Source organism: Ursus arctos, unplaced genomic scaffold (assembly GCF_023065955.2).
Source record: "Ursus arctos isolate Adak ecotype North America unplaced genomic scaffold, UrsArc2.0 scaffold_25, whole genome shotgun sequence".
In the NCBI taxonomy this organism is placed as follows: Eukaryota; Metazoa; Chordata; class Mammalia; order Carnivora; family Ursidae; genus Ursus; species Ursus arctos.
In genome coordinates this window covers 38,729,707-38,757,570 of record NW_026622930.1, presented here as the reverse complement: position 1 = coordinate 38,757,570, position 27,864 = coordinate 38,729,707, and the positions used below count along the sequence as shown (strand labels likewise).

At 38.2% G+C, this 27,864-nt stretch overlaps 1 protein-coding gene across 1 annotated transcript in view; it reads left to right on the top strand.

Annotated features, from left to right (window-relative positions):
- Positions 1-15,016: 15,016 nt before the first annotated feature.
- The window catches only part of LRRC9 (leucine rich repeat containing 9), a 137,735-nt gene continuing 124,887 nt past the window's right edge, over positions 15,017-27,864 (top strand). The window contains exons 1-6 of the mRNA XM_057318557.1: positions 15,017-15,474; positions 23,914-23,994; positions 24,257-24,475; positions 25,967-26,107; positions 26,652-26,715; positions 27,022-27,092. Coding sequence (XP_057174540.1) covers positions 23,947-23,994; positions 24,257-24,475; positions 25,967-26,107; positions 26,652-26,715; positions 27,022-27,092 — 543 coding nt within the window. The 5' untranslated portion in view covers positions 15,017-15,474; positions 23,914-23,946. The remainder of the gene's footprint in view (positions 15,475-23,913; positions 23,995-24,256; positions 24,476-25,966; positions 26,108-26,651; positions 26,716-27,021; positions 27,093-27,864) is intronic.

Here is a 27,864-nt window from a genome sequence, read left to right as displayed (position 1 = left end):
CATGAGGTGGATCATAAATTTAGGGTTAAGAGCATGAGCTCTGCAATCAGCCTGCTTGAGTTTGGATACCGGCTCTGACAGAGTCTAGCTGTGAGATCTTAGGTGAACAACTCCCTATGCTTCAGTTTTCTCAACTCAAAATTGGAATAAGAGTACATTCTTCACAGGACTGCTGTGAAGATTGAGTGACATGATAATATAAAGCACTAAACAGAGTGTCTGACATATAAAGAGTTCTTAATAAACACTATTATTATGATATGTTCAGCACAGTGCCTGACATATGGTCAGCACTCAATAAGTGGTATCAAATTATTCAAAAGGGGATGTTCTTAATGTCTCTTTAAGATGATTCTGATACAGTAATAAACACTGATTTACCTAAAGTCTAACCAACAATGCCAGCATTCCAACTACTGTTACTGGAATATGTTTTTACACAGTTGTAGAAAGTTGGAAAACTAAATTATGTTAGAGATAAGGGTGCATTTAACACTGCACCTGAGCAGACATATATAAAGCATGAATGCTCTCCAGATTTTACGTAGCTGCTCTGACATGAACAAACAAGTGAAATAACTTCAAGCTGAAGAAACACCATAAAAATCAATGAATGTGGAGCCACAGGCAGTGATGCCCCTGCTTGGTAAAGAAATGCTAGGAAACAGCAGTGTTGGACCGACCAGCTGGGCCTGCTGCCAGGAGAGGGATTGTGAAAGAGCATTGTGAAGACGGATTCATGTTGACTAAGAGTTATTTTGGTCCTGTAAAGATGAACTTTTTCATATATTGTGTTGAACAGGGTAGCACTGAGTTCTTGGACGTCTTCTTTCTCACTGATTAATACACACATTGTATAGCAGTGACTAGCATATAGTAGATACTTGATAAATGATGGCGGAATAAATGAGTGAAGTGTGGAGTCCTAACTGGAAGACACACTGGGGATGCTTTAGACTAAGCAGGGTCACCCCCTTCAAGGTATGCTGCTCCTCCATCCCAACCCTGAGACGTCTCCCCTAGGCACCTCCAGGTCTTATGATATCGTGGGTCCTGGCTTTGACCAATATTGTCCTTCTGGAGATGAACTGGCTTAGATTTCAGCTTTCAATCCCTGCTTGTCCTGGTTTCTCCCTCAGGTATGGCTTCACTTCTGGTGACTTGCCCTTCCCTAGTTTCATTTCAGCCTCCTTTTACCTTGCAAGTCTCCATCCACTTTCCAGTGAAACTCATGTCATTGGCTCTCCACTCCTTGGCTTTCTGCTCTCTACATCTGTCACCCATGGAGTAGAGGCTTCTGTGCAGCTCTGGTACTTGCAGGCTCTGAAGTCAACCTCTTGGGCTCTGTCAATCGTGCCTATGCTGCCCATTGACCTCAAATAATGCATAGAGGAATACCACCCCCAGCTCAAGGCCATGTAGAAGGTCATAGCACTCCTAAATATTTTTAAAACTGAAGTCCCTCACCTAATTCTCTTGTTTCTCAGGTAATCTTTCCCCTTAGCCTTCCACATACATTTGAAAGAAACATAAGACTCTGTCCAGCCTCTTGGCATGGCTTTAGTTCTAGCTAAAATCTTTGACCTATAGACCAGCACAGGTGCTTTTTGTTTGGACTTCCTCATAAACCACCACTCCAGGAGGATGAGAGATAAAAGAAAAAAGGAACCTCCAGTGGTAATAAATACAGTTTCCCACTCTGCTGTTTTGGGTAATCCAGAGCTTAGTTGTGGATTTTAAAGGATGCCAAGAGGTGCTGACTAGGTCTGGAAGTGTCAGTGCTAATAGCAAAGCTATAGCTTAGACTTGGCCTGGATTGCTAATTTCATTGAACTTATTCAGTTTGGACTGGAATAAAGCCACTCTATGAGCTTCAGGAAGTTCTCAATAGTCAGTCAATGTGGGCCACTCAAGTGGAAATAGTAATGCTTCTGTCCAGATTACTGTGCCTACTGATTGAAGCTGATTCAAGGCCCCCTTAAATACCAGCTCAGGTGTCCTCATTATGCTCCAACTTGGCCTCCATAGGGGTTACCTTAAACTGATGTACTTGGTTCCAACCTTTCTCTTCTTCTTTGAGCTTGGGCTGGTGAGGCACTATGCCATTTACAAGCCCCCAGTGGAGAAAGAGAGTGGGGAAAAAAATCAGTTCTGGTGTAAATGAGGCCCCTATCAAACAAAGGATGAATCTCATCATGGAACAACCCCAGCACCTTCATCTATCGAGCTACATCCTCCAAAAGTTCTACCAACCTAAGTAGTTTCAGGAACTATATACTTTGCCCAATAACTAGAGACCACATCTCTTTTTATACAATGTTGTCCCCAATATTACTATATTACAAATACAAATATTACATGGAGCTCCATGCCCATTGGATCCTATGTGGATGATGTCCTCAGAAGCCAAATGCTGCAGCAGCCTTTGTTGCCCCACTGAAATTGAGACCATTGGTGGCCAACTTGACAAACCAGCTACTCATAATTATTCAGTTTTAGAAAAGACTCTAACCCTTAGTGTAATATATATCTCACTTTTCCCTACAGGTGCCAGAATTTGTGGTCTAAGGAAGACCTGGCACTTTGTTCCCCTAAAGAGGTCTGTGGTTTTCTTGGACTCTGTCCAGAAACTAGCAGCCAAGCAAAGCCTTCCTGAGATATGTGGAAGTGTCAAGACTTCCAGAACACTTGTAGTACCATGGAAGCTACCGTGTTGGTGCTAGGAGCCCCAGTTCTTATGGGCCATGTTCATCCCTCCCAGAATACAGATGCAGGTAGTCTAAGACTTCCTTTCAACCAGCCTGTGAAGCTGCCTCAAACAGGGAACACCCTCTTTTGGTACATATTGGATTGGGGTGCAATTATATTCTGGATGATTTTCTCGCAACGCCAGAGACATGGCCCACTCTCTCCTATGACCTTGAATTGCTGCTAGTAATTCTGGCTCTTTGCTGAGCTGAATCAATCAGAATATGATACTCTAAAGGCCAATTCTGTAGAATCATCTCCCCTCAGGACATTCAATGATATACATGGATTAGACAGGCCATTGAGCTCCAACAGTCTCTGGTAAATTTGGGTTTTGTGGAATATTATGGCATAGTTGTGGGAGATATATATATATATATCTCCATATTTCTCCATCCTAACTTCCCAGCTTACCAAACTGCTTGAGGAAAACAAGCCAAGCATCATAAAAGACCCAAAAGGATTTGGAAATCACAAAGATGACCCACCCTGCAGCTATTCTAGTACACCAGACTATCAGGGTCTTTCCTCCCCCAAGCACATGTTCTGAACACACCATGGAGGAATAATTCCCAAAGTATGCTCTAGAGACTAACTACATCAGAATCACTTGATATTCCTGTTTAACATGCTTAGTCCTAGGCCCTACCCCAGACCTACTGAGTCAGATTCACTGGAAACAGGCCCAGAAATATGCAATTTAAATAAGTCCCTTAAGTTATTCTTATATCCACTAAAATCTGAAAACTATAGCTGTAGCAGCATCCTTCTTAACTCAGCCCTGACTCATCATTTTCACAAATCTATTCTGCAAATTTACCACTCTCCATCCCCTGCCCTACCCAACCACCCAGTCAAAGTTATATAATATGGGAGAGGAAGTTCTTGACCACTAAAGCAGCATAAAGCCTGAAAGAATTATTTGGAAAGGGACCGTGTTCCCAATAATGACAAAAACAGGCTGTCGTAAACAAGAACATCATTCAAGTGTTTAAAGATTAAGCCAAAGTTCCATTCATCCATTCATCCATCCATCCAAGATCAGGGCAGGCCAGGCTAAGCAGAGACTAGAGCAGGTAACCTTGGCCAAGTTATAGTCAAGTAGGTCAAGGAGAAGTGTTTATAGATAGGAACACAGAAAGACTGGTGGGGCTGAGAGCATTAAATACTAGCAAGTAGCTGGAAGAAATGTGGTTGGATATTTAAAGCAAGGTACAGTGCTAGAAGAGCTAAGAAGAGGGGGTGAGGAGATAGTGAGGACAGTTACTGCAGGAAGACATCACTGACGATACCTAGCATAATTCAAGAAACAGACCATATTACCAGACACATCAAGTCAATGTAAGACAGTCAATCATAGGACATTGGTCAAGGCAGAGCAATTTATAGTTTAGAAGTCCCATATTACAGCTGTTAACCCAGTCAGCTCTAATTTCTCACAAAGTGAGAAAGGTTTCTCGTAGCTAAGTATATGCCATGATTTATAAGCTGCCTTCTCTTCAAGGTACCCACTATATTAAGCCAGGCTACAAGCCAAATCCAAACTTACTCAGAAGAAAGAATTTATAAGTTCATGTCACTGAAAGTTCCCTGTTGCTTCAGGCTCAGCTGGTTCGAGATGATCCTCAGGGATCAGGATTTATCTTTCTCTCTCAGACAGAAATTCTCCCTGTAGTGGTTGAAATGACCTTTGGCAGGTCCCGACATCCATTCCACTAACTTAGTTCAGCCATAGAAATGTCTTTACTGATAGCTCTGAAAAGAATGTCCCAGGGAAGACTTCCATCAGCCTCACTCATGATACGTGCATTGCTTTAGGGTGGGGGTGGGTTGTACTATGGGACAGGGTGACCAACATGTTCCAGTTTACCTGGAATTCTTCCAGGTTTTTTGTTTGTTTGTTTGTTTTTGCTTTTTAGCGAGAGAGAGGGAGAGAATTTTCTTTAGGGAGAATTCTCTCTTTAGGGAGAGAGAATCTTAAGCAGGCTCCACACCCAGCGCTTAAGAGCCACGTAGGGCTTGATCTCACAACCCTGAGATCATGACCTGAGCTGAAATCAAGAGTCGGACGCTTAACCGACTGAGCCACCCAGGTGCCCCAGGAATTTTAACAGTTTTAAAGCTGAAAGTCTATGTCCTGGGAAATCCCCTCAGTTCCAGGCAAACCGGGAAAACTGGTCACCTTACTTTTTCTATGTGGCCTGAGTTCCCCACAGGAACAAGCACTTCTGTTACAAGATGGAGAAGGAAGAGGGGCTGCAGTAGCAGGAACATTTAATTCACCCAGGCTGGATCCGTCTGGTGCCTGGGCAGAAGCATGGTGAAAGCTCCTACCCCTCCTTTATGGCCACATTGGGAAAGGTTGTCTTTTCGATCAGGCTGGGCCTGTATGACTGGCCCAGGACACCACCTCAAAGGATTTCCCTCCATAAACTCAACCAGGCCCTGAAATTCCTCTCTCAAGGTTCTTTGCACCCTCTCCGGATCCTTAATTGTTCCTAATTCCTGGCCTTGGTCTGACTCCTCTCTGGTGACCTGGTGGCTTGCTCTTTGGCTTTCATTCTTGGGTTCGTGCTGGCTTCCGTGTCTCTGTACCTCATGGCAACTCTGATCCACACACTCGTCTGATGCCACTGCTGCATCCTGCTTGGATCAGCCTGATGTGCTCTCAGTAGGGTCTCTGTGGTGGAGCTGCCACTAAGGTTTGCCAAAGCCTTCCTACTCGCACAGTTCACCACTGCCCCCACCTGTTTCCAGGTGGAATTCAGCATGGCTGTCCATCAAAATCCACGCTAAATTGTGAGGTGGGGGCTTCATCTTCTTAGTCACAGCTATTAGTGCTCTAACTCCACCCTCCACACACACACCCGCACACACACCCTCTAGTCCTGACAGTTTTGCAATGCAGGCGCTTTTATTCCCATTTCACAAATGGGGACACTGAGGCTTAGAGGAGTGAAGTCACTTGCCCATTCACGAAGCCAGTCAATTCTGAAGTCAGAATTCAAAACCTTGAGCTAGTTCTACTGCACCATGCTGACTCTGTTAGACAACATGATGGTGGTAACTACTTAAAATAGTAAGATCACAAATGACAACTTCTGAAGACATTTTTTAAAGTTCTGCTCAATGTATATATATATATGCTTATATTATGTCAATAATGCCAACACACTCAATAATGTCAAGCACATATGTGGAACTTTTCAGAATTTTGAAACTGTCCTTGACCTCTACAAGCTAAACAGTGAGGAAATTATTTTAAAATGGATTTAAAACTTATGTCTGGGGGCGCCTGGGTGGCTCAGTCATTAAGTGTCTGCCTTCGGCTCAGGGCGTGATCCCAGAGTCCTGGGATCGAGCCCCACATCAGGCTCCTCCGCTGGGAGCCTGCTTCTTCCTCTCCCACTCCCCCTGCTTGTGTTCCCTCTCTCTCTGGCTGTCTCTCTTTCTGTCAAATAAATAAATAAAATCTTTAAAAAAATAAAAAATGAAACTTATGTCCCAATAACTAATGGAGTAGCTTCTAGGCCTAGAATTCTAAACTCCTTTACTTTCAATTATGAATATTATGCCCTTTTCCTTCATGGACCAAATGTTGTTCAAGACCAGTAGTTCTCAACATGTGGTGGATAACTCTCATGGTCTCTGAGGTCAAAACCGATTTCATAACAATATTAGGATGTAATTTGCCTTTCACTCTCATTCTCTTGTGAGTGTATGAAGCCACGTGAACTGAGATTTTGCAACAGACTGACTTCAAAAGCACATGTAAGACTCTAAGTCACTTAAGTCAGACATAGTCCCTTAAGTCAGACTCTAAAGAACTTGTAAAATAATGCTGTTTCTCCCTAAAGTTTTCTTTCAGAAAGTACAATTATTTGTATAAACATGTTATTTATGTTAACTATAATCATTTATTCTTTTAAAATAAATAAACATGTTTTGAATTTCTGAGTTTTAATTTCTAATATGGTAAATATCAGTTGGGTAGAACTCACACAAAAGTTCTTTGGAGTCCTCAGTAATTTTTAAGAATATAAAGGACACCCAAAATCTTGAGAATACTTGTTCTAAACAAGAGATTTTTGTAATGAAGTTCTAAATTTAAAGCTCTCTCTAGTAAATACTCTTTAATAGTCTAGAAAACTGGGAAAGATAGGGTTATTCTGCAAATTAGGACAGTGTGTTATTATTACAAAAAAACCCACAACACAATAAACTTGTAATTTGAAGTACCTGTCAGTCACTCATTACAGCTGTTCATCAATGTCTAGTGCTGCTCTCTTATGAGTTCCTGTATTTATGGCTCAAATAACACTCCTAATGCTTAGGAACTCATTTAAATTGAACTTAGAAATAAAACCAAAGGGAAAAAAATTAGTGACAAAAATCTAAGAATGTTTTGAAAAGCCTTGAAGAAATGAACATTTTCCTTTCTTCCGATGGAATTTCCAGTTGGAAAATTCTTAATGGCAATCTAAAGAATTGAGGCATTCAAAACAATGATTGCAGATGAATTAAATAATCACTTCAATTGAATAAGAAGAAGTAAAGATGATAAGTGACGAATTCAAAACATAAAGTGCATCCAGAGGGAATGAGAAACGTCTACAGCTGAAAAACACAAAGATCTCATCTGCAAGCATCTCATTTATTCTCTCATCTCCATTCTCTGATTTACACCTTTAGAAGGGACTTCAATCTTTTCTAGTTTCTTTTCCCTCTTTGAACCCAGTTGAGAGGCTGCTGAAATCGTTCTAAATGAGAATTACAACCATGATTAAACGTATTAAAAAGAATTTGGTGTGGGAAGGGCTAGCACTTTCTTTAAAATCATCATTTTTACTCGAGTATCTTTTTTTAAAAAAAGATTTTATTTATTTGACAGAGAGAGCGTATAAGCAGGGGGAATGTCAGGCAGAGGGAGAGGGAGAAGCAGGCTTCCCGCTGAGCAGGGAGCCTGATGTGGGGCTCCATCCCAGGACCCTGGGATCATGACCTGAGCTGAAGGCAGACACTTAACAAACTGAGCCACCCAGGTGTCCCACTCAAGTATCTTTTTTTTAATTAAAGATTTTATTTATTTATTTGACAGAGAGAGAAAGCCAGCGAGAAAGGGAACATAAGCAGGGGGAGTGGGAGAGGAAGAAGCAGGTTACCAGCGGAGGAGCCTGATGTGGGGCTCGATCCCAGAACGCAGGGATCACGCCCTGAGCCAAAGGCAGACACTTGATGACTGAGCCACCCAGGCGCCCCCCACTCAAGTATATTTTTAACTTGATCAACTTTGGTTAGTAAAAAGAAATTGGCAGTATTTCAGCCAATATTTCCACTGTAATGAGGAAGACTACTCCATCATTTCACAATGCACACCTGCCCACTAACCGCTATGTGAAAAGTGCACTTCTGAGACCTGAAGACAGAGACTGAGAGAGGGACCCCATTCCCTAAGGGTTGCCCAGTCTAGTACAGAAAACAGCAGTGAGGCTCAAAAGCACATAGTGAATCTCTCCCATTTATTTGACTGGATGACATTTTACTTCCCTTCATTGGTTCCTCTCTCCTTCCCTTTCTCAAACAAACCCAAGCCGTCAATTAGTGCATTCATTTACTAAATCAAATAAAAATGAATTCATTTTAAGAACTTTGCTGTATCTGTTTAGATTACTGAAGTCACTGTAATAAACTTGCACTGGAAACTCATTTACTTATCACGAGGCTTCAAGTTGCCACACAATTTAAATAATTTTCTGGAACAGTGATGTTTTGTGTGGGATCAGAAGTCAAGAATATTGATTGAGGGAGGAAGAATGAGAGAATTTTTATTTCAACTTTAGAGATATATCTTGAGAAAGTAGGCAAACTGTCTTTGAATAAAAGCAGGAATAATATGGCTTTGAGTGTTTTGTACTATCTGTAACCCTGATCCTTGGGTATTTACCCTAGATTTCATAGCTTTAAAGGAGCAGTACGTTTAACTAGAAATACCAAATATCTGTTTACTTAAATACTAAAGTTGTGTGTGGGAAACACAAAAGCAATAATATATAGGCCCTTGCCTTCTGGTTATTTATAGATATTTAGGCAGAAAAAAAAAAGATAACTACCGAGATGGTTAAAAGGTAACAAACTACCTGCCAAAAGGGGAAAGTGGAGCTACCCTCCATCTAACCCATTTTCTCTCCAGAAAATAGCTCCACATTCAGAGAAATTCTTGATTTAATACATATCTTATACACACGACAACCCAAATTTAACAACTAGGAAATTAAACATCTGCATGTACGAATATAAGACTGGGTCATATCAAATGATCTGGCTAAAAGCTAAGACTGAGGGCACCTTTCTATTATGGCAGAAACTTCTCTGAATGTTTATTACCCAAGCACAGTTCTCTGCACTGCTAGAGTGCTAAGGTCGCATAACCTGTTGGAATTTCTACCTTACAGAATGTTGAATATCAGTAGGTTTGCTAGTAAACTAAGAAATCTGTGGGTTAATTCTACTAAAGAAGGCGTAACCCTAAAGAGGCCTGTTTCACTTCCAGCGACGGGTATATTTAAGACAATCTTTTTGAAAACCTATTGAGTTTTCGAAGACCCTCTTGAAATAAAGATTACTGGTTTCCCCTCCTTATCCATTTCTTTTTCTTCTGTAGTAGCAAAACCTCCCATTTTAAGCTGTACATAGGGCTACCTTAAATTAACATTAAATATGCTGCTTCTCTTGCAGCTCTCTGTGGACCTGTCACTAAGTTCTGGCTGATGGCATATGATTATTATACAAAACTTCCTCCTTCTCCTTCCTCCTATCTGCTGGCTGGCAGGCAGATGTGATGACTGGAGAAGGAGCAAGCATCTTAGACCATGAGGCGACCCTGCTATTAAAGGCCATACACAGCAGAGAAAAAAGGTAAGAAAGCTGGGTCCTGACACCTTATCAATCCCAGACCACTATCTCCCAACTTTATATAAGAGAGAAATAAATTTCTATCTTTATAAAGCTATGATTATTTCTGTGTTTTCTTTCAGCACAGCCAAACCTAAGCCTAATATTCATCTAAATTCTAAATGGAAAAAACTGAAGCCAATCATTTGGAACTATACAATTGAATATGGTAGCCATGATTCACAGTTATCTATTAGCACTTAAAATGTGGCTGGTCTGAATTCAGATGTGCTGTAAGGATAAAATACACCCCAGATTTTGAAAACTTCATATGAAACAAAGAATGGAAAATAGCTCATTAATGACTTTTATATTGAGTACATGTTGAAATGAAAATATTTTGGTATGTTGGGTTGAAAATATTAAAATTGATTTCACCTGCACAGGAAAGGAAGCCACCAACAAAATAAGTCAAGTCACTGAATGGGAGAAACCATCTGCAAACCATATATCTGATAAGGAGCTGATATACAAAATATATAAAGACTCCTAGAACTGAATAGAGGAAAAAAACCCAAACAATCTGATTAAAAAACTGGTGGAGGATTTGAATAGACATTCTTCCAAAGAGGACATACTGATGGTCAACAAGCACATGAGAAGATACTCAACATCACTAATCATCACAAAAATGCAAATCAAAACCACAAGATGTATCACCTCACACCTGTCAGAAAGACTTATCAAAACGATGAGAAATAACAAGTGTTGGTGAGGATGTGGAGAAAAAGGAACCTTCATGCACTGTTGGTAGAAATGTAAATTGGAGGAGTCACCGTGGAAAACAGCATGGAGTTTCATAAAAAAAAATTTAAAAAAAAACCTACCATATGATCCACCAATTCCACTTCTGGGTATTTATTTGAAGAAAATGAAAACACTAATGTGAACCATTATTTACAGTAGCCAAGATATGAAAACACTCCAAGTGCCCATTGACATATGAATGGATAAAGACATTGTGGTATATATATATTCAGCCATAAAAAAAGAATGAAATCTTGCCATTTGTGGCCATATGGATGGACTTTGAGGGTATTATGCTAAGTGAAATAAATCAGACAGAGGCAGATAAATGCTGTATGATCTCACATATATGCAGAATACAAAACTGAAACAAAACAAAACAAAAAACCCAACCAAGGTCATGAATATAGAAAACGGATTGGAGGTTGTGAGAGGTGGGGGTTGGGGGTTGGGCAAAATAGGTAAAGGAGTCAAAGGTACAATTTTCAGTTATTAACTAAGAAAGTCGTGAGGATGCAATATACAACATCATAACTATAGTTAATAATACTCTAGTGCATATTTGAAAATGGCTAAGAGACTACATCTTAAAAGTCCTCCCCATGAGAAAAAAAATTCTATAACTTCCTATGATAATGGATATTAACTAGATTTATTACGGTGATCATTTTGTGATATATACAAATATTAAATTTGTATACCTGAAACTAATATAATGTTGTATGTCGATCATACCTCAATTAAAAAAAAAGACTTTTCTGATGATAATGTGATTTTAAAAAATTTTATAAAAAATTAATTTCACCTGTTTCTTTTTACTTTTTTAATATGGCTAATAGAACATTTAAAATGATATATATGGTCCACATTTTATTTCTGTTGAACAGAACTGATTAGAACATGAACTTTTAAATACAGTGATAAGTAGGTATCTTTACTGAAGATCAAAAAAGACAAAGATGACAGTGCCTATAGCATTTCAGATTTAGGTCAGGCATGGGGTACATGTCCTGCCAACAGGGGGTTTTAAAATAAAAATGGAAGACTGCTAAAATATCTTTCAAAGAAAGAATATCTGGGATGATTTTAAACATGATTCTGTATTAAGACAAAAGGTGAATTAAATGCTTAAAGTCTCCTAAGCACAATAATTTAAAAACCTGATAACTGATACAAAACCTACTATCGTAGGTAAAATTCTTCTATGTCTTAATAAATATATATACAAATGGAAATACATATAAGACATTCACATTATATATGTATCAGCCTTTATTGTATGTTACTATGTTTTCGAGGGCACAAATGCCTTTCTTATTTTTGATGTACTGGATGTGATTTAAGAGGGTCACTTGAAGTTACTAATTACAGTCTAACGTTCTGTTTGGTGGTGTTCATCTTGTGTTTGCACAATTAAAACTCTGCTTCTACTCAGGTGTTGGATTTGCGGGTTGGCTCACACAATGATTCTTCTGCCAGAGCTAGCAAGATGGTGCTGGCCACAAACAGTAATTGTCTTAGAGTTCCCTGTATTTGATAACAGTGCTGCATCTCTTTCCCAAGACCTCTTGTCAAGTACACAGATGTGCACATTAGCCATGGTTTATAAAGCAAATCAAGGGTTTCTGTGCAGGCTGGCTCTAAATTCTACAGATCTTTGTGTACATGCAGCTAGGATATAGATCTATAGTAACAGCATGGCACACTTTCACTTTCCTAAAACAGAAAAAGAGTTCTTTATTCTGACTTACAGAATATTGTCTTTTTCAGTATCAATATGCATTTTAAATTTCAAACATTTGGATTATTCAAAAATACACTTAACCCAAACTATAGAATCAGGTTTTGGAAGGCAAATAAATAATACTCCTTTTATCCCTTCCAAGCTTCAAATCAACTGGGAAATAGACATGAGACGTGAGACATATAAATGGAGCTTAAAATATCAACTTTAATACTGGAACTGTCATTGGGGAAATGGCTGTATACCTGTAGAGAAAAGGGCTCAATAACATTCCCTCTTCCAACTAGATCATGCAACTGTCCACCTGAGGGAAAGTTTGGTTCAAAGAAGATACACTTAGGCAAATTGCTGCCCCCCACTAGTTGGGGCACAGACAGATGAAAACAGGAGCAAATCCGCAGTATTTTTAATCCTGTTGTAGATTAGCTTCACCAAATCAAGGAACGTAAGCCCATGATGGGGGGTGGGGGAGAGGGGTCTCGCATTTGATCTGTTAACTTCTCAAGTATTTTATTGTAAAATACTAGAGACGAAAAAAAATGTGGATATATCCCTACAGAGTCAAAGCAGCACTGGTTTGGGATATGTAAGGTAATACTCAACTACACACTGTGATGTATAAATTTTAAGGACATCTTCTTAATCTATTTATCTATTAATAGACACTTGGGGTGCTTCATACCTTGGCTGTTATAAATAATGCTGCAATAAACATAGGGGTGCATATATCTTTTTGAATTAGTGTTTTTGTTTCCTTAGGGTAAATACCCAGTAGAGGAATTACTGGGTTATATTTCTATTTTTAATTTTTTGAGGAACCTCCATACTGTTTTTCACAGTAGCTGCACCAATTTACATTCCCACCGTGCATAAGAGTTCCCTTTTCTCCATGTCCTTACTCACACTTGTCTCTTGTCTTTTTTTTCTCACTGCTGTAGGGTGATATCTCATTGTGGTTTTGATTTGCATTTCCCCAGTAATTCCACTTCTAGGTATTTCCCTGAGAAAGCAAAAACGCTAATTCAAAAAGATATATGCACCTCTATATTTATTGCAAAAGTTCGACGACGTGGTCAGTCAGCAATTGAGTCAGAGTTCTTGTGTAGCTATAGGCTAATAACCATTGGTGATTTGTCAAACTAAAGCCTTTTCCTGAGTAATTCTCAAAGGAAGTATTGCCTGTTATTAACATATTCTAGATGGTATTTGGAACAAAAGGTGATTACAGTTAAAAGGCATGGGAAGAATACAAAACTTAGAAATAAGTCTTAAAATTACTTGTTTATATAATATAAAGAAATTTGTGTATTAGCTCTCTCCTAGTCTTTTACTGGTTAGGAGAGTCATAACAGATTTCTAACCATATACTTTAATAATCTCTATACTTTATCCAAAGGAGCTGCATCCCCCCCAAACGAGAAGCTTGATGTATAAAATTCTCTTCATTGATTTCTGACCAAATTCTTAATCTAAAAGTTGAGATTTCTAAACTGTCTAGTCTTTATACCCCAAGATGAATATTTGCTTAGACAGGTCTTGTTCAGCTAGGTTTTCAAATAATATTAAAAATACAAATACGAATCCGATTTCTCTGGAACTTGTTTTAAACCCCTAAGCCACAAATATTTTAATTAATTTATTCTTAACTAATCAATTAATGAGAGGGGAACAAATTCTTGTGAAATAAAAAATGTAAAGAGAAAATTAACTTACTTTTTAAAATATGTTTATGCACTTACAGTCAACATTATAGAAAAAATAATTCAATCATGACAAATGTTTAATTGTTATTAGATAAATGTAAATAATTTTTTTTTAAGTAGGCTTCCCACCAAATGTGGGGCTTGAACTTCTACCCTGAGATCAAGAGTAGGATGCTCTACCCACTGTGAGCTACCCAGGCGTCCAGGGCAAGAAATACTTTTAAAATCTACAGTTCTATTTCTTTTGAGAAAGTAGTTTAAAACTATAGTCTATTGAATGAGGCGGCCATCTGGTGACGGAAAAGGGCACTACAGGCACTATTTTGCAGGAACTGAACGTCTTAAGCATTCTACACAAACCAACTGAACCACAAAAATTTCGGCTGCGCTGTCCAACAGAAACAGAAGTCACATATGCAATTTTAAAATTTCTAATCACTTCTTTTAAAAAGTAAAATTTTAATATCATATTTTTATTTAACCCGATATATCAAAAATATTATTTCAGCATATAATCAATACAAAAAGTTAATTTTTTTCATATTAAGCCTTCAAAATACAATGCGTATTTTATGGTACATCTCAATTCGGACTAGCCACAGTTCGTGTTCACGAGCCACGCGTGGCTGCGGCTAGTGGTTCCCATATTGGATAGGCAGATCTAGAAACGGTAGAGAGAGCTACAGTTATTTTGATTTGCCTTTTACTAAGTTAGTTCATTTCTCGCCCCTTGTACCCGCTCTTTTAAAAGTTCCTCCCTTTCCCTCTTTAAGTTCTACTTTATTTTGTAAATATGTTTAGCCTCCTGAATATTTTGGAAAACTTAAAAGACCCCCAAGAGCCGGCCCAAGAACGGTAAGAAGACCCTAGGGGCGTCCATCTCTTCTCCAGAGGGCACTGGGGCGTTCATTTGCCAGCGCCGTCCTTCGATTCGGCTCGTCGGCGCTCGGCGGCTTAGGTGGAGGTCAGCTACATTCCCGGGGATCGGAGGCCACGCCAGGGGATCGTGGCCTGTCCTGGCTCTCTGGTCGCCTTATGACATCACAGCGCCATGACTGAGGTTCAAGGCCAGGGAGGCTCCGGACTTCCAGGCCCCAAGGGTCAAAGGCTTTCAATGGGAAAGAGCCAGGACTGGAGGAGGCCACACGACTAGGTCCCTGCCACTATGCCCACAACTCGGTGCTTCCAGTCCGGTTTCCTGATCCAGCGAAAGCAGGTGAAAAGATGCGCGCTGGCACAAAGAGAGCCCCGCGCGAGAAGCTCCCCATCATTTCCCAGCAGCACCAGCGGGGTCTTCCGGGTGGACCCCTACCTCTGCTGATTGGTTGGAGGTTGCCGCCACGTGACCCAGAAACGGATTCGGCCGCTGCTTTCCCCGCCTCTGTTGTCCCCCTCCCCACTCCAAGGTCGCGGGAGGCGGAAGGCAGGTTTCCTAGGCAACCGGAGCTGGTAGTGTATACACACCAGGCCCCGGATTAGAGAGCGTGTCGTGCCTGCTGTTGCAAGACAGGGATTGAGAGGTCGGAGTGGACTCTGGTCTGTCTCGGATTGCCTTGGAATCCATCGCCTTTCTGGGATAAGGTGAGTGTGTCACCTTGTGGCCTTCGGGCCTACATCACCTGTCCGCAGGCCCCAGGAGTCTTTGTTCTCCTCTCCTCCCTCTCGGCCCGCCCCCGAGAGGAAGAGGGGAGAGAAGCAAAGCTGAGGTCAACAGACCCCCGTAATGGCGCAGTGGAGATGATAATAATAATGAGACAGTGACGTGTCTTTATTGGAGGCCATCAGGGTGACCAGAGCAAAGATTAAGAGGAGGAGGAAAGGGAAGGTGGCCCACAGTCACCTGTGCAGCCTTTCCTGCACACATTAAGGTACAGACTGAGAAAACCAGATGTTCCTTGGCCAAATTGGATACTGCTTACCTAGTGCCAGAAGGGCGTAGTTTGGGCCCATCAGTGCTAAAAGATGGATTCTGATCTCTTTATACCCAAGGGAGGAGACAGTTTGATCATACAGGGTTTCTACTTTGTAGAAAAGAAATTTGATTTCCTCAGAATAGTACCCTCCCCAGCTCTCCTGGCAGACAGAAACATGGTGCTTTACACTCTAATTATTATTATATTCTGGTCATGTACAGCAAGCATTTACATATTATTACATATATTCCAAGTTATACCATATAGAACTCTGTAGCAAGACAATTAATTCAAACTATTTGACAAATTTATGGAACACCAAGCAAGTGTCAGGCACAGTGATAGGTTCATTGTCCTTGCCTTCAATGACCATGTAACCTGGTAAGGAGGAAAGACCTGCAAGCATCACAATACAGTGGGATAGGTGCTGTATATAGAACATATGCAGGCCTCAACTGGAGCCAAAGGAAGAGAATGATTATAATAACACCAGAGAGAATTAAATCTTCACAAAGAAGACCTTGATTTAAATCTTTAAGGATGCATGGAGTATGCCATAAAGTCAAGAGAAAAAGACATTTTAGGGAAGGAAGACAGCATATGACAAAATAAAGAAACACCCCAGCCCATTCAGAGAACTATAGCTGTGGCCAGACCCTGGGGTGTTGGGAGTGTGTGGTTGATGAGCTCGACAGGCAGGCGGGAGTCAGAGTGTGGATACCATGAATACCTCCCCAGGGGAGTAGCCTAAACAGATTTACCTTTCAGGAGGCTGGCTATCACAGCAGTGTAGAAGATGGATTGGAGAGATGTAGGAGTATAAGGAGGGCATCCAATTAAGGTGAAGTGATGAAGGCCTGAACCAAAACAGAGGCAAACAGAATGGAGAAGAGGGGGAAAATGACAGATATTTAAGAGGTATATGCAGAAGGATTTAATGAGTGAGTGAACATGGAAGATGTAAAAGAGTGGTGAAGAATAAGTCCTGGGTTTCTGATATGGATGATTACAAAGATGTGCCATTTACCAAGAGAAGGCATACACTCAGAGAAGCAGGCTGGCTGGGAAATATGACTTCAGTATTGAACACACTGAATTTGAGATGACACATTCAGATACAGCTTTCCATGTGGGAAGCTGGATTTGTTGAATGGAAAAATAGGAAGATAAAGATTAGTAGTTTTTCACCAAGAAGGAAACAGTTGATCAGAAAAGTAGATTTGAAATAACAAGTAAAGAGAAGCCAAGGAGAAAAAGGCAAACCAAAAAAGAAAACTAAAAGAAGGGAGTTATCAACATTGTCAAATGCCATGCCAAGGTCCAGTTAAGTTGAGAGCTGAAACATGTCCAGTGTCTTTGGCAACCAGAAGATGATTGTTGAGTTTGGCAAAAGAAGCAGTAGTGGTCTGAGGTATCCCCAGTCAGGTTGCAGTGAGTTAAGAACTGAGTGGAGGTAGTCAAGTGTTGCTATAATGAATCCTCTATCTTGAGGTTTTTCTGTGAAAGTATCTAAAACATTCATTCATAGAATACGGGATAGGACTTTTTTTTTTTTTTAAAGATAGGAATGATCTAACAGTCATATATGGAGAGAAGAGATACCCTAGAGAAGAAAAGATGGGAATAAAAGGAGGAGGAAAATTTGACATAATAGTGTTCTGAAAGAGACTGAAGACAATGGGATCAGTACACACATTTTAGACAAGAGAAAGAATACTTTTACTAAGACAGGAGTCAGGAAGGAAAAGAAATACATTTTTAGGAGGAAAGGGAATTTAAGGAATGAATATCTGATGGTATCCCTGTTCTCTGTTAAGATAGGGACAAGATCATCCACAGAGGAGGGGTGGGAGGGAGAACTTGAACTGGTAGAAGGTTAGAATAGTCTCTTAAGTCATGAATCCCAGAGCTGTATCTCTAGCCCTGCTCTCCCTAGGAGAGGAAGTCAAAGAGGAAAATATAAAATGTCTGTTATTGAAGATCCAGATAAAGTTAGAGGCCATGCATTTGCAATGACTTCAGCTCTGTGCTGGTTATGGGAAATCATCCAGCAGCACTCCAGAGTGGAGAGGGGAAGGAGGGGATTGAATCAATCCAAGATTTGAGATTTGAAGGGTAAAAGCTATAGAAGCTCCTGGTGGCTCCTGGTTCTGTGAAGGAACTAAAGAAGATCTGTAGTCTCTTAGATGATCAGGCCCTCAGAAGAACTTTCCCAAAGTGGAAGTGAATGAGGGCAAGCTGGCCAACAGGACACACTTCTTGATGGAATCAGAAGCTTCAGCTGGAAGCCCTGGGCCCACTTGTGACTGGAGGAAGGATAGGAGGCTTGTGAGTACCAGGGAGGTTCAGGTTCTTCATAATTCAGATGTAGTTATGCAAATTATAGAATTGAAGATTTTTAAATTATATTTTGTTTTGTTAATTAACAGTTACATTAGAGCAGATTTTTTCCTAAATAAGATGAAGTGGGAAGTGAGGTTCTTATCCAAAACATGCATATTTCTCTGTTAAGAAAAAGTAGTCTTGGATAAATGGCAAGCTGTACCTTTTTCTCAAGAAGACTGAATACTGTGAAGATGGAAGTTCTCTCTAAATTAAGCTTTTCAATGGAATCTCAAAAACCCAAGTGAATTTTTAAACACTAAATATGAAATTGTCATAAATTTTATTTGGAAAAATAAATGTGAAAGAATAGCCAAGAAATTTTTTTAAAATTTGAGGTGGGAATTAATATAAGAGGTGGGAATTAATATAAATTACAGTAATTAAAACAGGATACTATAGGAGCTAAGGAAGAACACAGATTGGAAAGTCCAAAATTAGGCTCAAATATATGTGATAATTTAGTGAATAACAAAGGGAACAGTTAATTTCTTTTGGAATAGACATCTTGGATATAGACTAGATAACCTGAATCCCCACTTAGTGACTTTGGATGTACCGAGGACAGGCCTTGTTCCTTGTGTGGTAGTTGGAAGGCAGGCTTTCCTTTTAATGTTTACAGACATTAAACCAGAACGTAGGGGCTTCTTTTCTGATGAGAAGTGGTGGTACAAAGCCCTCCTTTACTTAGTATAGCATTTGAATAAGCCTAGGGAGGAAAGACTGTGGCCTGCATCTATGTACGGGCCTCTGATGGAGTATCTAAATCCTTTCAAGTTGTTCCTTGCAAAGTGCTCCCCTGACTGGCCACTCCTCAGCCTGTGCTATAATATCTTGGGGGTACCCAAGAATGGGGAAAGAGACAGTTGCTGATGGCAAGCAAAGAAGGAAAGATGGACCTTCAACATAGGTCCATCATGTATCTACTTCTCACTATCACCACTATCACCACGCTACTCCAAGCACCACCCTCTCTCACTTATATTACTACAACGGTCCCTAAATCGGTCTCCTTGCATCTACCTTAGACCCCCTACAGTCTACTTTCAACAGATCCTTTGAGAGTGATCCGTTTCAAAACTTAAGACAGATCCTATTACGCCGCCCCTCAAAATCCTCATAGAGCTTTCCATCTTACTCATAATAATAAAATCTAAAATCCTCAGAAGGACCTACAAATCACAAGCTAGCACATGAGTTGGCCCTGCACTACCTCTCTGATGTCACATCCTACCGGTCTCCATGTCCTAGCTGTGCTCTAGCCATACAATTTCCTTGCTATTCTGCAAGCATGCCAAGTATCCTTTCACCCTATTTTCTTTGCATGTGCTCTTCCCTCTGCCTGCATGCATTTCTCCCAGATTTATTCATAGCTTACACTCCCTCATTTCCTTCAGCTCTTTGCCCAGATGGTACCTTATTGGAAAAGTCTTTTCTTTCCTTTTACCCCTATCATAGTTTTATCAATGTATTAACACATATATTAATGAATGAGTGAATGAGTTAGTAGAGATTCCAGGATAATTTTCTGGCTGTATTTTTCTTTGTGGTGTTAGCCAGAGCCCCTCCTCTCCTCAACTCAGCAAGGTCAGACTGCATCTCCAGTTTACAAAGCCTGAGATCTGATACAGATCTCACAGTCCTTGATTTGGTTCCCTTGGATGTTCACAGCCACCATCTTCCCAATCGTTGCTGTTCCAAGTTTGGGGAATTTTTAGGATAGTTTTGTAAAACTTCTTTCCTTGGTACCTTGAATTTGCGGCTGGTTTGTACTGATGGGCTTTTATCTCAGTCTCATGCTGTCTACTTCATTTCCATTCGAACGACCTTTGCCTAATAAAATACCAGGAATAAACTTAATGAAAGAGGTGAAAGACCTGTACTCCGAAAACTATGAAACATTGATGAAAGAAATTAAAGACAACACAAAGAAATGGAAAGATATTCCATGCTTATGGATTGGAAGAACAAATACTGTTTAACCAAAGCAATCTACACTAAGTTTAATGCAATCCCCATCAACAACCAACAGCAATTTTCACAGAACTTGAACAAACAATCCTAAAATTTGTATGGGACCACAAAAGACCCCAAATAGCCAAAACAATCTTGAAAAAGAAAAAACTGGAGGTATCACAACTCAGACTTCAAGTTATGTTACAAAGCTGTAGTAATCAAAACAGTATGGTATGGGCACAAAAACAGACACATAGATCAATGAAACAGAATAAAAAACCCAGGAATATACCCACAATTGTATGGTTAATTAAGCTTCAACAAAGGAGGCAAGAATATGCAATGGGAGAATCTCTTCAACAAATGGTGTTGAGAAAACTCGACAGCCACATGCTAAAGAATGAAACTGGACCACGTTCTTATACCACACACAAAAATAAATTCAAAATGCATTAAAGACCTAAGTGTGAGACCTGAAACCATAAGAATCCTAGAAAAGAGCACAGGTAGTAATTTCTCTGACATTGGTTGTAGCAACATCTTTCTAAATATGTCTCCTGAGGCAAGAGAAACAAAAGCAAAAGTAAACTATTGGGACTAAATCAAAATAAAAACCTCTGCACAGCAAAGGAAACAATCGGCAAAACTAAAAGAGAACCTACTGAATAGGAGAAGATATTTGCTAACAACACATCTGATAAAGGGTTAGTATCCAAAATATTATCATACCAAAAAACCAAATAATCCAATTAAAAATGGGCAGAAAACATGAACAGACATTTCTCCAAAGAAGACATACAGATGGCCAAAAGACACATGAAAAGATGCTCAACATCACTCATCATCAGGGAAATGCAAGTCAGACCTACAGTGAAATATCACCTCACACCAGAATGGCTAAAATAAAAAGCACAAGAAACAACAGATGTTGGCAAGGATGTGGAGAAATAGGAACCCTCATGCCGTGCTGGTGGGATGCAAACTTGTGCAGCCATGTGGAAAACAGTATGGAGGTTCCTCAAAAAATTAAAAATAGCTATGATATTTTTAGCAACTACCCTGTGATACAGGAGATGCACTACTGGATATTTACCCAAAGAATAGGAAAACACTAATTTGAAGGGATATGTGTACCCCTATGTTTACTGCACCATTATTTATAATAGCCAGACTGTGGAAGAATCCCAAGCATCCATCGACAGATGCATGGATAAAGAAGAGGTGATATATATATCACACACACACATATATATATATATATACACACACACACACATAGGAATATATATATATATATATATATATATATATATATATACATATATATAATATTCAACCATAAAAAAAGAACAAAATTGCCATTTGCAACAACATGGATGGATCTAAAGAGTATAATGCTAAGTGAAATGAATCAGTCAGAGAAAGACAAATCCATATGATTTCACTCGTATGTGGAATTTAAGAAACAAATGAACAAAGGGAAAAAAAGAGAGAGACAAACCAAAAAAACAGAGAACAAATAGATGGTTACCAGAGGGGAGGTGGGTGGATGGGTAAAATAGGCAAAGGGGATTAAGAATACACTTATCAATATGAACACTGCATAATATATATTGTTGATCACTATATTGTACACTTGAAACTAATTTATCACTGTTAACTATACTGGTATTTAAATAAAAACAATGACAAAATACCTTTCTCAACATCTCTGGCACTTAATGCTCTTTTTCTAGCACTGCTACTTCTTTTCTTATTTTCATATTTCCCTGGTCATTCTAGTGGGATTTGGGGAGAGAAGGTAGGTAGATACACGGACACAAGTCACCATCTTTTTTTTTTCTTAAAATTTTAATTTATGTGCACACATTACATGTATATAGTTTTGCATGAATGAATGAAAGCGAGCATACACTTTTAAATAAATATTTAAGTAAAATTTCATTTTAAGTATAACATATATATAGAAATCACACAAATCTTAGATATCTAATTTTATTTTCTCAAAGTGAATGCATTCCTTTAACCAGCACACAGATCACGAAATACATCTTCATCAGCACTCTGGAGCCCCTCTGTACCTCCTCCTGGTTACTCACTCCTGAGAGGTAACCACTATCCTGACTTCTAATACCATAGCTTGGTTTGTCTTCAAATTTTATGTGAACAGAGCCACACAGTATAAACCTCACTGTGTGTGTGTCTTCCTTTGCTCAGCCTGTGTTTGTGGGAATGATCCATGTTGTATACAACAATAGTTTTTTCCTTATTCCACTTCTAGGTATAAATTCAGACTAAATGTCTTGCATGATGATGTCTTGCATGGTAAAACTTGTTCAGGGAACCCACTATTTAGCTCTACACTGGAGATATTCCAAATGTCTACTAACAGTAGAATGAATAAGTGGTTTATATATTCATACTGTACAATACTAAACATGCTTTTAAAAAGTTTTTTTTCTTTTCCATTTTTACCTGGATCTATCCCTAGCCAACCTCTCATGCCTATTATAACCACACTAGCTTTCACCTGCATCCAAGGTAACTCATGTTAACAATTTAGTGTGTATCTTTACGTATTTTCTCCTTACATAATCATACACACACGTGTATACATATATATACACATATACACACAGATGTACACCCATACTTAACTACAAGGGAATTGTAAAAAGTGGGATCACAGTATACATCATACCTACATTTTGCTTTGTCATACCTACATGTTGCTGGAAATCTAATAAGCAGCATTAGTATGTATTATTTCATTTGGAATATGAGATAATGCTACAATAATTTTTTATCAGTATGAAAAGTACATTCTTAAATTTTTTTTAGACACTTTTGTATGATATTTTCCAAAGCACTTCTAAATCTATGATTATAGGATGTGACAATATTACCCATTAATCAGTTGTTACTAACTCTGCGATGTTACTGTTAGCCTCGCTTATATGTAAGAAATGATGATCGTATACAACTAAGAAATATTACGAGATATGAACAGTAGGTAAAACAAGAAATTTCACTTTTCTTTCACCTTGTTTTTTAAATTAAAGGTCGATGTCTGGATCCCAATGAAAATACTAAAACCTAGATTCTTATATTTTAAAAATAATATATGTCTGGAATAATATAATGAATATATTAAAAATTACCAAAAAATTGGGTTTTTATTACAGCTACTTAGGTTTTAAGCATTCATATCATCTAAAATGAAAATATTGGCTAATTCATTTTAATAAATATTTATTACCATGCCAGGTATGTCACAAAACCCTGAGGTTTCTTTTCTTTGCTGGTATACTTAGAGAGCTATATTCAGTTTTGGACACAACAGTATAATAGGAAGGATGAACTGTAGCCTGTTCAAAGAACAGAAACAGTTATCTCCAGTGAGAGAACTAAAAGAGATGAACTGGGCAGTGAGGTAAAGTTGTAGACGAGAGATGACCATGTTCTTCAAGTATGAAAGGCTTACGGTGTGGAAGAAAAATACTCATTTTATTTGAAGTCAGAGGTAGAATAACAATGCAGTGGAGTTATGGAGAGATAGAATTAAATTCAGAATAAAAAAATGATTTTCTAACAGAAAACTTTAGAAATGGAATGGACTGTCTCGGGGCCCAGACAGATAGTATTATACTGTGTGAAAATTTCAGGCCACATGTGGGTAATTCCACCTAAGTAGCTTTAAGACCCCTTCAACTTGGAATAACATGACTCTAGAATTTATTTTATTTCAACTTTCCATTTTCCTTAATAGATATATTATTATGACCTTTATTTTTAATGGAAGATGATTGAATGTGAAAACCTAAACCATGAAGAAATAATTAAGGAACTGGTGAGTCAAAGCCAAATTTCTTTTCAATTACATTTGCAAGAATATTAAATGGAACATTTTTACACTCCTTTCTGGAGCTTACCTAGATTTCTTCTACCCCATGACCTTTGGAAGTAGAGAAAAATCATTATTATGGTATAACTTTCCTTCTTATAAGTTAAAAATGGCATCAGTGCAATTGACAGTTTATAATTTCTAACGGCAAAATAATTTTTAAATTATTTTAAGTATATAATAACCCAATTTCTTTTTTTTGAAACAGTGTTTATGCAATGGTTTGTCTTATGAGATGGTTGGACAAGAAGGATCAGATACTTCAAAGCTGGAGATGTTTTTCTCAGGGTATCCGCGTATAGTTGGATTATCATTATTTCCTAATTTAACAAGTCTCACAATTGTTGCTCAAGATATAAAAGAAATTTCAGGGTTAGAAACTTGTTTACAGCTTAAAGAACTCTGGATTGCCGAATGCTGCATAGAGGTAAGCATAAGCATAACGGAACATGAAGTATTTTATGCTGAATTCTTTGGCTTCGGAAAAACAGTTCCTTGAAATACATGCATGAGTCATGGATCAAAACAGATGAATGGGAAGGGGCATACGTGATGAATTAAAATAAAACTCTTTACCCAGTAAAACAAAACAAACAAAACAGATAAATGGGTAAAATACAGAAATAGATTTCTACAAAGGAGAAAATAGAAATGAATCAAAATGCAGACATATTCTACTTTTTAGTAATCAGATCAGATCAAATAATGCCCAGTATTGCTTAGTAGTAAACTGGTTTAAATTGGTTTACTTAGTCACTATTGGTTGTGTGAAAATTGTAACATCTAAGGGTGCCTGGCTGACTCAGTGGAGCATGCAACTCTTGATCTCGAGGTTGTGAGTTCAAGCTCATGTTGGGTGCAGAGATTACTTAAAAATAAAATCTTTAGGGGCGCCTGGGTGGCACAGCAGTTTAGCGTCTGCCTTCAGCTCAGGGCGTGATCCCGGCGTTATGGGATCGAGCCCCACATAAGGCTCCTCCGCTATGAGCCTGCTTCTTCCTCTCCCACTCCCCCTGCTTGTGTTCCCTCTCTCGCTGGCTGTCTCTATCTCTGTCGAATAAATAAATAAAATCTTTAAAAAAATAAAATAAAATAAAATCTTTAAAAAAAAAGAAAATTGTAACATCTGTAGTGAAGAGCAAGACTGCAAAATGTATCATGAGTCAAGGAAAGGTGCATACCTTTTGACTCTGAAATCCCTAATTCTAAGATTTTATCCTAGAGGAGTAATTCAACAGCAGAAAACACTATAAAGTTATTTGTTGCATATTATTTATAATAGTTAAAAATTTGAAACAAATATTTCACACATACAGGTATTTTTAAGAATGTTATTATAACTTATGTAATATTTTTTAATTATGAAATATTATTTGAATGATTACAAAAACATTTTAGATGGTTTTAAGTTTAAAAAAATCCATAAAATTATGTAGGTATTATGATTATAATACAAAAATATAGAGTTGATTAAAATTTTAAAAGAATATGAACATTGAAAATAGTTATATTTTGGTGGAGAGATTACATGTTTTTTTCTTTTAAAATGTTTAGTTCATTTTGAGGTTCCTGGGTGGCTCAAATGGTTAAGTGTCCAACTCTTGATTTTGGCTCAAGTCATTATCTCAGGGTCATGAGATGGAGCCCTGCCTCAGGCTCTGAGCTCAGAGTGGAGTCTGCTTGAGATTCTCTCTCTTCTTCTCCTTCTACCCCTCCCCCCACTCATGCGCATGTGCTGTCTCTCTCTCTCTAAAATAAATAAATTAAAATCTTTAAAATGTTTAGTTCATTTTGTTGGATACAGATTTTGCAATAAAATGTGATTTTAAAAAGAAAATGTACTTATAATCTACTTTATTAAAAGGATAATACCAAAACATAAGTTAACGCTATTCAGTCTCTTTTTTTTTTTTTACAGAAAATTGGAGGTCTTCAAGAATGTAGAAATTTAGAAAAACTGTATTTATATTATAATAAAATTTCCAAAATAGAAAATTTAGAGAAATTATTCAGATTGGAGGTTCTCTGGCTGAACCACAATACAATTAAAAATATTGAGGTAAGATAATTTCAATAATTTATATGAAAATTCAGTTACCCCTGTGGAGTTTTAACCATAATGTCCAAGATCATATTATGGACATATTTATGACTAGCTTAATTATAGTTAAGAAAAACTAACATGTATATAGCATTTATAATGTGTAGAAAACTTCATATACAATGTTTTCTTTACTCTTCCCACCAAGCCTGGGAGGTAAGGTATTATTTCTTCCTTCAAAGTTAAAAATAGAAGATTTAGAGAAGTTATACATATAACTTGCCAAAGATTATAAACACACTCTGTGATGTGTTTTTCTTCCTACGCATCTTCCTCCTTTCTTCTCCCCTCCCCTCCCCTCCCTGTTCCCTCTTCCTCTAATTCACTCCATGTTCCAGAGAAACAAAGATGACTGCATTAAGGCAACCACTTAATCCTGTGCTTGTGAAGTACACAGCACCCAGTGCTCAGAACACTTGGAGAACTAACCAGATTGATCAGATCACTTATAAATATATATTTTACTGACTTCTTCTAAATGATATATTGTCTAAATTTTTAGGGCTTACAGACTTTGAAGAATTTAAATGACCTCAACCTTGCTGGAAATCTAATAAGCAGCATTGGTATGTATTATTTCATTTGGAATATGAGATAATGCTACAATAATTTTTTATCAGTATGAAAAATACATTCTTAGTTTTTTTTCAGACTCTTTTGTATGATATTTTGCAAAGCACTTCTAAATCTATGATTATAGGATGTGACAATATTACCCATTAATCAGTTGTTACTAACTCTGCGATGTTACTGTTAGCCTCGCTTATATGTAAGAAATGATGATCGTATACAACTAAGAAATATTACGAGATATGAACAGGAGGTAAAACAAGAAATTTCACTTTTCTTTCACCTTGTTTTTTAAATTAAAGGTCGATGTCTGGATCCCAATGAACAATTGGAAAGATTAAACCTTTCTGGTAACCAAATATGTTCTTTCAAGGTATGTTTAAGTGGAACAGTCTATTTTTATTTACCAACTTGGTTCATGAACCATCTTATTGCAGAAAATGTACTAAATAGTTCTCTTTTAAAGAACAATTTGGGGCGCCTGGGTGGCTCACCTCAGGTCATGATCCCAGGGCCCTGGGATCGAGTCCTGCATCGGGCTCCCTGCTCAGCGGGGAGCCTGCTTCTCCCCCTCCCACTCACCCTGCTTGTGTTCTCTCTTTCTCTGTCAAATAAATAAATAAAATCTTTTTAAAAATTCTAAAAAAAGAACAATTTAATTATTTTGGACTATTCAGTATTCTAAGAAATTTTAGAGGCAGCTGATTAAGTTGGCCCTAATGATCTGACGCTATTAAAACCAAACAAGAAACTATTTATTTGGCTTAGTTTTCCTCTGATCTTTCTGGCTACATCTCTGGTTTTTCATCTTCTCCCAGCATCTAAAGTAGACTGGTTGAGGTTAGTCCCAGGATCTTTTCTCATTACTATCTGCATTCATTCTCTAAATAATCTCATCATCTTTTGACTTTAAATACGTTTTATTCATTTATTACTCCTAACTTTCTACTTTTCCTAACAGCTATTTCTATTTCTACTTTCCCGCATAACTCCTCAGAACTATAGATATCTCCTATTCTAATTCAGACTGATTTCCTCTGCACCGAACCTTCTTCTCCTGCAGCCTTCTCCACCTCTCTAAATGGCATCTCCATCTTTCTAATAACTTAAGCCAAAATCCTTACAGTCATTTTTTTTTTACTCCT